At 40.3% G+C, this 9,891-nt stretch overlaps 1 protein-coding gene across 1 annotated transcript; it reads left to right on the top strand.

Annotated features, from left to right (window-relative positions):
• Positions 1–1,678: 1,678 nt before the first annotated feature.
• Positions 1,679–6,094, top strand: LOC311499406 (uncharacterized protein; the record flags this gene model as incomplete). The annotated part of the gene is made up of 9 exons (XM_084560357.1): positions 1,679–2,091; positions 2,183–2,509; positions 2,625–2,879; positions 2,959–3,027; positions 3,370–3,474; positions 3,570–3,598; positions 3,961–4,017; positions 4,197–4,259; positions 6,032–6,094. The coding sequence occupies exons 1-9, from the start codon at positions 2,031–2,033 to the stop codon at positions 6,092–6,094; spliced, it is 1,029 nt and encodes a 342-aa protein (XP_084416483.1). The 5' UTR covers positions 1,679–2,030.
• Between the last annotated feature and the right edge of the window lie 3,797 nt (positions 6,095–9,891).

Consider the following 9,891-nt stretch of genomic DNA (forward strand, 5'->3'; position numbering starts at 1 on the left):
CAGGAGCTGGGCTTGGCCCCTTAGTTCCAGTGAAAGGAACATTGAATGCTTCAGGATACCAAAACATTTTGGACAATTCCATGCTCCCAACCTTGTGGGAACAGTTTGGAGCGGGCCCCTTCCTCTTCCAACATGACTGTGCACCAGTGCACAAAGCAAGGTCCATAAAGACGTGGATGACAGAGTCTGGTGTGGATGAACTTGACTGGCCTGCACAGAGTCCTGACCTGAACCCGATAGAACACCTTTGGGATGAATTAGAGCGGAGACTGAGAGCCAGGCCTTCTCGACCAACATCAGTGTGTGACCTCACCAATGCGCTTTTGGAAGAATGGTCAAAAATTCCTATAAACACTCTCCTCAACCTTGTGGACAGTCTTCCCAGAAGAGTTGAAGCTGTAATAGCTGCAAAAGGTGGACCGACATCATATTGAATTCTATGAGTTAGGAATGGGATGGCACTTCAGTTCATAGAATGAGTAAAGGCAGGTGAGCGAATACTTTTGGTAATATAGTGTATGTTGTAAAAAGAACATGTTCGCTTTTGTTCTATGATATGTTTACAGACTTATTTACAGACTTATTTTGAGATTTTGAAAGACATGTTATGGATATGTTATGAGAAATGTTCAGAAAGAGAAATATGAGAAAAGATAGAAAAATGTTTTAGGAATGTTTTTAGTTGTAAACATTCAATATGATGTGAGAAAAGAGTTAAACAGGTTGATATGAGGATATGGTCTGAAAAACGGATATGTTCAGAGTAAAGAAAGTACTTAGTAATAAATATAAAGTTTTTAGTTAATACAGTTTTTAGTTCATTCACAAAGGAATGCTTTACTGAGAGCAAAAAGTTTTCTTAGATGTAATGAAATAATAAAGAGAAAAATAAAAAGAGAATTCATTGATCAATTCTGTGACGGTGTCTTTTACTTAAGGTGCATATTTATTGAAGTAATCTAAAAGTAATCAGATTACGTTACATGTTTTTGGTAATCCAACTGATTACGTTACTGATTACAAAAATTGCCATGTAATTTGTAGTCAGTAATGGATTACATTTCAAAGTAATCTGACCCAACCCTGATTACCACAATTACAATGCAAGCTAAAATCCTACCTTCCGCTGTCCATCCATCATCTATTGCTCTTCATCACGATGAGACAAACAACCAATCACACACATATGCCCACATGTCAGCTCATAGCAGTTTTTTTTGTATAGTGTGTTGTGTGTGTGTGTGTGATCTTATACAGCTATCTTTCTGAGGACCAGTGTTTAGTTTTATACCGTCGGAGTGAGGCCATTTATGTGAGGCTGTTTAACGGTTAAGACTCAGTTTTAGGGTAAAGGTTAGGTTATGGTTAGGGTTAGGGTTAGACACTTAGTTGAGATGGTTAGGTTTAAGGTAAGAGGCCAGGGAATGCATTATGTCAATGATCGTCCTCACAAAAATACAAAAGTGTTTGTGTGTGTGTTTGTGTATGTGTGATTTGTCATCATTATCAACCATATTTGTATTTAGAATTAAAAGGCAAAAACAGGTCCTGTGCTCACAACCTGATAAATTATATCAATATCATTTCAGATGTATTGACAGGAAGTATATTTTCTCTGAAACACCACAAAAGAAAGGAAGTGGTTTTGGTTGGTGGATGGTGAAAGTCGTCACTGTCAATCTTGTAACCACCCAGATTCAGGTCTCGGCTCATACTGTGTTCGTTTCCTGCTGCGGCGCTGAAGTTTACCATATCTCGTAAAGTTTGGTTTGGTTTGAGCGAGGACAGCAGATTCTCTCCATCGTCTGTTCTTTAATCGAACCACGATTTCTGTTTGGTTGTGATATTGGTGGAAAAATAAGAGAGATGACAAACTGATTAGGAAATAGAGAGAGAGAAAAAAGAGATCAGAATAAGGAAGTATCGGTTTGCTAATAACAGGAAGTACGTGCTGGGTGTCTCCTAAAGAAGCATCAGCTTAGAGGCTTTGACAGTTGAGCATGTGAGGACGTGGAAATCAGAGAAGCACAATGGTTGAATTCAAATGGATTCATATATTTTTATTTCTGATGCCGGTGCTTCAGTTCCAAGGTAAGATATACTTTTAAATGTATCCTATCCTCAGAATAGCTGTAAAGATGGCAGTTATGTTTCATATTCCTCTCTCTCATCCTCTTAACAGCAATAACAGGACAGGAGTCCTATGTCACCGTCAGAGATGGAGATGGATTTGTCACATTGCCCTGTGGAAATTTGCGAGAAAATCAACACCAATGTAACGGTACCAACTGGCTTTTCAACCATTTAAAAGACTCCCCAGTAGTCGAGCTGGTTGCACTGGGGCAGATCAAAAACGATAAATCAGACCGACTGAGCGTTACATCGGACTGTTCTCTGGTTATAAAGAATATCACACCTAGAGATTTTGGTATGTACACCTGCAGACAGTACAACAAATTACATGAACGTCAACTTCCAGATGCTCAGGTCTTTCTGTCTGTAATCAACAGTGAGTATTTATCTCATAATGTCTCGACCCACTGAGGCACCATAATAAATTATGATTGAAGAGATGATGTTAATTTGTAATCTTTTTTTTTTCACGATACCTCCATCTTCCCCAGTGTATGAAGACAAGAAAAATGAACCGAGGAAGTTAATCTGCTCTGTGCTGACATATGAATACTGTGGATACACTGTGGAGTTGCTGGAGGAGGGTAATAGGCATAATTTCACAAACCAGAAGAGTTCTTGCTCAGCCTCTGTGACAGTTAAGACCCCTCCTCTTCTTCGGAGATATTCCTGTAAAGTAACAAAAGGAAACAGTGGCAACAGCCTGCTGTGCAGCTTTACCCCTCAGTCCTCTTGTGAGAAAATAGGTGAGTTTCTTTATAGATTTTTAAGCTTTTTGCAAGTGCCAGATTTTGACATTTTTGCTATGTTTTAAAATGTTTTCAGATCCAGATGAATCAAACAGAACACTGGATAGTCCAGCAAACCAAGAAAATGATAGAGAAGTATCATCATGTAAGTCTCTTTTTCAGTTTATCCTGTCCTTTGTGTCTTTCATACAGATTTAAAGTGGTTGATGAATATTTTATTATACAGCAAGTAAAGCAATGCAGTGAGGATGTGTTTTTCTACTTTTACACTTAATTGTGGCCGTGTCAAACTGGTGCCCCATGTGAGGCTCCAACTCACCACCTTATGATTATAGCTACTGTACCCATGGGCAGGTGCAGTGGATACAGTTTGTCCGTTAAAGGAACACACTTCTTTAAAATGTTTGAAAAGTGCAGAAAAAAAAAATCTTTTTTTCCTGCAAGATGTTCAACAGTACAGAAAACTGCAATGAATTTTCTTTTTCAGTTTTTTCAGATCTTCCTCACTGGTGGATGTACATTGTCGTGGCTTCAGGTTTTGCAGCCCTCCTAATAATTGTTGGAGTAGTCATCGGACTGAGGAGAACTAAAGGTAAGAACATGTCGATAAGTGGCAATGTCTGGAATGAGAGGTTATGTCAACTTTTGCTGCGAAAGCTAAAGCTCACTCTCATTTGTCTTTTCCAGGGAACAGAACACCGGCGGATGACGGCACTGTGAGTGTTAAAACTGATGGAATAAATGGAATAAAATGTGTGATTGAGTTGTGCATTACACACAGATGCTCATGTTAAAAAAACTAAAATCTTCCTACCAGTCATTTGGAGCTGAAGAATACAACACTTTCCAAGAAACTCAACAGACAAATCTTCTTTTTACCCACAGCTAGTGTTTCTGAAATCTTTAGATTAAACAAAATAAGACTAAATAGCATTCACTACATAGTATTGGTCGTATTTGGTAGCTCCAGAAAAGTCAGCAGACGGATATAGCATGAGGGGGCGTTTGAGGCAGAGTGCACAGTGTTTTCTGTTATAGGTTGTTAATATGAATTTAAAACTATTCTGTATTTGTGCAGGGGCAGAGCTTGAACCCTCCAGAAACTCAGTCTGGTCCAGATACATTTCAGGAGACGGTGAGATTTCACACTACACCCAGAACAAAGTTGCACTCACTGATGTTTATACACATTTCATTTCTTCAGTCCTCGCTGCAACCGAGAACACTACGTACAGTTCTGCAGCTATTCTGGTATATACTGTCACATGCTGGTGAGTGGTCATGAGGCACATTAATGTTATTTTCACTGCGCAGGTTGAATTTGAAGTTCCGTACGCCACCATCAGTTTCAAACAGAGGAGCAACGGTCACACCCAGGTGAGCCGTCTGTTCCTGGTGTCACTGGCATCTCCTGGGGTCTACACAGCAATGTAAAATACTAACATGCTGATGCAAAGCAGGTGTAGCCATTACGTAGAAAAGCACGCCATCAACCGCTAATTATCAAATCAAATCAGCTTATTTGCTATGTTTATGTACAAATGCTGAATGCTCATTTGGAGCATGCATCCTCAACCATGGACAAATCCTAACTCAACACAAATCTGACACTGATGTAAATGTCTCTAGATTTGCAAGTAGGTCCGCACAAGTTAGGGTTAGCAGAGGAAGTCGGGCACATTCAAGTTTTTCCTGTGTTATGTCACATAACGAAGAGCTGAAATTATGCCATGTTGTTGAGAAATGAATTTCACCACGAGGTTTATTTAGAGGCTGTTTTGTAGCTTTTGAGAATACCACAAAATTTGTGTATGCTGTATGTTTTGCTTTGCGGGATGCGGCTGATTAATGCCATTTGCTCCCCAGGCTTGTGGTGAAGATGATGATGATGATGATGAGGAGGAGGAGGTGGACGAGGAGAAGGAGGAGGATCAGAATAACGTTCATGAGGATTGTGCAGCAGTGACCTTCACCTCGGAGGCAGCTTCTCCAAAAGACTCCGCTGATCTCAGCAGCCTCTACGCCACCGTCAAGAAAAAGAAAAAAACAGATGTAGACGAAGAGTCATAATGACTTCCTAGAAGCAAACCAGCACTCGTCACACTCTTCGTTCAGTGCTTCTCTATGCTCTCAGTGCTTTCTTCCGGCAACAGACAGTTCAGTTTCCCCAAGATGGCGCCCGCCTGGATATGCGAGCCGGACGCGAACGTTACTGTGTTCCTTTTTTAATAAACTGCCTGTATGCTTGCAAAGTTCTCAATGCTTCGGTTTACATGTAGAGACCCTAGTTATGCTACCGTGTAAGTGTGGTGATATTGTGAGCCTTGTTAGTGGTATAGAAATAGCGATTTCTTTTTATGTGTAGGTGTGCCCCGAAGGCTAGCGTTATACGCTAAATAGCGGTTTGCAAGAAAACTGGTCACATTTGACTAACAAAACAAATGCATGAAAACAAATACCAGAGAACGGTCGAACTCGGTACACATGTGTTATTAACCCCAGGTTCATTTTGCGCCGGAGTTCCCCTTTAATGTGTCAATGTAGGAAAATGTCTGCACAGCCTAATCCTTTGTGTTTGTAAACTAAATGAATATATACAAATTAGTCATTTTACTTAATGAAAGAAAAAAAGTAAAGAATTTGAACCAGTTTTTTAGATAAATGAGAAACAATAAATAGATATATGGACTTTTTTTTCCTTTGTAAACTTCTGTGTTAATCAAAGTAAATTCTCTGGAGGGGGGTTTTCCGGATCAGCATGTGGAATGTCTTACCCACAGATGACAACTAAGACGGTTATTTAAGGGAGAAACAGTCATGTCTTATGTGGCCAGCGTTGAGTTTTATTAAGTGTTTTGTATCATTGTGTTGTTGAGTTTTTGTCCTGATGACTTGAACAATAAATACTTCAGTTCATGTGGATTACATTTCATTTTACTGATACTAGTGGTTTGGACTACAGACGATGCCTAGCAGAAGCGTTACACATCTTAATTTTACACCAGTCAGCCGCTGAGATGCGGGTCAGAGGAGTCTGTCGCAAAATACTCAGGACTAGCCTTCTAGTTATTACAAACCTACATCATTAGCTGTTACTCTGTACTTTTTCACAGATTACCGGAAATCTCTAAACTGTGATTGCTCTCCAGTGTCAAGACAACAGTCCAAAACGTTCTCTCAAGAGTAGGACAAAGGACGGCCTGCTGCTGTGAGTCAGATGGATGTACACACCATGATAGAGGAAGAAAAAAGAGGAAGGCCAAATGTTTAGTTCACTTTACAAGTACCGCCTACCCAAGCATTGTTGTAGACCAGTGGTTCCCAAACTTTTCACAGCCCGTACCCCTTCAGACATTTGACCTCCAGCCATGTCCCCACTACTCTCACGCACTTCAGACTCCTCATCGCTGTCGGTGGCTATGCTAGCAGCGTCACTAGCCACATCTGCACTGCTTCTAGCATCCCGGTCAGAGTTAGATATAGAAGTTGTGGGCGGACTGGTGGTAGCAGTTGAGGTCTCTCTGGAAGGGCAATCTATCTGTTTTAGCCACTTATCCATTTCTGGCGGTTAGCCGGGCGACCTTGTTTACCTCAGACTGATGACTTCACAATTCAAATGACAGAAAGTTATCAGAATTGTTGACGATATAATTTAAAGACCCAATCAATAGCGACATTTGCTTGTTTCTGGGGGGAAAATAACTGTAGCGTATAGCTATATCATCAGGAGATTTGCGCGTGCCCACCAATCACAGACATTTCAGGGAATCGGCGTCTTTCTTATTTAGGTGACCTAGTGCTAGCTACATTAGCAGCAAACTGAAACATAGCTTCAAAGCTAGTTGTCCTACAATCCAGCTATTAACATAATTGACTCGCATGAAAAACAGTCTGTTGATTTTTCATTTAGGTGGAGAATCAGAAAATGAGAAAACAACCCGTTATCCATTTTTTCAGTTTCAAAATGTAATTAGGCTGAGTTCAGAATCAACTCTTTTGCGTCCCCCTACGTCACTTTGCGTACCCCAGATTGGGAATCACTGTTGTAGACCATATGCACCCTTTAATAGAAACAGTATTCCTTGTTGGCAGTGGCATCTTTCAGCAGGATAATGCTCCCTGCCACAAAGCCGAAAATGGTTCAGGAATGGTTTGAGGAACCTGGTTTGTTGACTTGCTGACTCCAGATTCCCCAGATCTCAGTCCAGTTCCAGTATCTGTGGGATGTGATGGACAAACGAGTCCAATGCGTGAAGGACGCACCTCACAACTTGAAGGATTTAAAGAATGCGCTGCTAACACATTGGTGCCAGGTACGACAGCACATCTTCAGAGGTCTAGGGGGAGTCCACGCCCAGGAGGGTCGGGGGAAACGGTGGAGCTGAGCCCATATTTCAATGCAAATCAGCTGTTGAGTATTGTAACCTGGCAAAACTGGCATTAACTGAACACTGCAGCAAGTCAGTGTGGCTCAGAAACCATTCGGTCCTCTTTAACGCACCAGAACAAAATGGCAATCACTGCTGCTTGTCCAGTATCTATTCTCCAACATTTCACTGTTGTCACACCTCGTAGCGGCAATTTCCTCTTGCAAAAGAGAACGGGAAATTCGGAGGAAACTGATGCAACAGGAGCAGAAGAGCACAGAATGAGGCTGATCGATGTTAAACATTTGGCCAGACCTTTGTTGTAACACCGTGAGACTGACATTGAATACATAACTTAACATCCACTGTGACGCGCCGCGATGAAGAATATGAGCAATGTGGCAAAACCGGTTTTCCTCCATAAGAGGGAAATAGAAGTAAAGTGGTGACTGATCAACGAGTGTCCAGATGTCGCTGAGTAGTCATGTGGGTGTTTCCCTCATCGGCCACAACAACAGTAAAGCCCTGGTAAGTGCTGTGATTGGTTAAACTGGTGCCCCGTGTGAGTCATTTAAAAACATTTAAGTGAACAAATCACATGTGTTTCTGTTTCTGTGATTTTGCAAAGTGCGTTACACTGATTGGACATGTACGGCCGTGGGTTATATTAAGTTTTACTGATAAATAACAGTAAATTAATAGTTCCTAGCAACATTTACACTGTCACCTTAGTGTGTAACTAATAAATGCGATGCACACACACCAGAATTCCCTATTTTAGCTTTTGTTTTGTGGTTAAATCCGCTTTTATATGCCATGTATAGACGTGTTATGGTTGTGACAGTAGCAGTGTCCAAAAATACGAACAAATTTAAGAGAAAATAGCAAACTTAGAGGAGCTTGAGTGATCTGGAAGCATGCAGTAGAGCTGAAGGTTTGAAAATGGGGTCCTAAGGAATGTAGTTGACCTTGTAGTTGCCTGATTTTATTGCTTTTTATGAATATCTGACAGTGGTGCCGAACATGTGGGACACATTCTGAGCAACCACAAAATAATAGTAAATATTGTTCAAAACTCACTGTTTGTAGTTTTTAACACACATTCCAATGCACTATTTCATGTGGTAACGATATTATTCAATTCAATTATTACTTTTTGTTTTTTGAATCAAGTTGAAATGGTTATCTCCTGTCCGAGGACAGCTGATTTTGTAGGCAATGGGCCAGCATATGATCATTAAATTAATAAAAAATAAAAATAAACCTATAAAATAACCTTGCATATGTGCAAAGGACCCTCTGATTATAACCTTGATTCTTTTTATTCATGAAAATCTTATTAATTTCCATCAGAACATGTTTTCTCCAGTTTCAAGAATCAGCATCCTGAGCAGCTTCTCACTCATCAGAAAGAGCTGAATGGTGTTAAAAGCACTGGAGAAATCAAAGAACGTGATCCTCACAGAGCCCTTCCATCCATCCAGGTGAGAGTGAGCGCACTGCAGCAGGTAGATGACAGCATCATCCACCCCAACATAAGGTTGATACACAAACTGAAGAGGGTCCAAGACTGACCTAAAACTGAACCAAGAAATCCTCAAATGTTCACTGAGCTTAAACTCTGCTGGAACTCAGTCTCCTCCAGGAAGCAGTCAGGACACCGTGAGACTGAAAACTTCACTCCGCACATGTTATTTAAGCACATGTTTTAGGACTTCCTGGGACGTTTCTTATTATTGAGCAGCCATTTTGGTTTATTTTGTTTCTGCTGTGTAGACTGATCCTGAAGATGGTCTTTCATACGCCTCCTATCGTACGCGCCAAGACCAGCAAAGCCTGGGTAGGTTAACTGATCAGTTTCATTGTCTACGTTGTGTTTTTACTTGTGTTTCATCGTTTTTGTGACGTGTTAAACAGCCTTTGTTATGCGCACTGCGTCTCCATGTCATCTCTCTCTTGTAATCTCTGCCGTGTCACTTCCTGTTGGTGTCATTTATGTGTGTTGTTGCTGCAGGTTCGGCACGGTGATCATGCAGTAGTGACCCACAGCGCCGCCAAGGCTACCGGGTCTCTTCAGCTGACGACCAATGATCAATTATCCAACAACGCACAACTAGATTTAATAATAACACGTCTGTTGCCACTGGTTGCTCTTTAGTTAAAGCTGTTTTACACACAGTTTCACATTTCAACACATAATCTTTGCTCTGTGTTGCTGTGGGAACATTTTTGTCCAGAAGGGGGCGTTGCAAGTTAACCTAACAGCACTGCTGCAAAGTAGTGGCCCAGTTTTATGTTTAGAGGCTGATTTCCACACAAATAAGACATTTTTTGCATAATAATTTCGATGCATATGATTGATTTGTGATTAATTTCCTATACTGTATATGTATTTATATATGCATATACAAGAAGTTCTTTTTTATTTTACTTTTTTCAAGCATTACTCAGCTAAAATTATTCAGTATTTAATTATTTTAACTAGACAGCTGCAATTTTTGATTAAAACTCACATTTTATCTATAGTCTATAAAGTGTGTAGATATATTATTTTATTTTATTTTATTTTTTTAAAAAAGAGTCCTTTGATTATTTTCTTCTCTCTAATTGAGAACCATTAAATCTGCCAGACACCTTAAAAT

The sequence above is a fragment of the Chelon labrosus genome (genome assembly GCF_963514085.1).
Source record: "Chelon labrosus genome assembly, chromosome: 14".
NCBI lineage: Eukaryota > Metazoa > Chordata > Actinopteri > Mugiliformes > Mugilidae > Chelon > Chelon labrosus.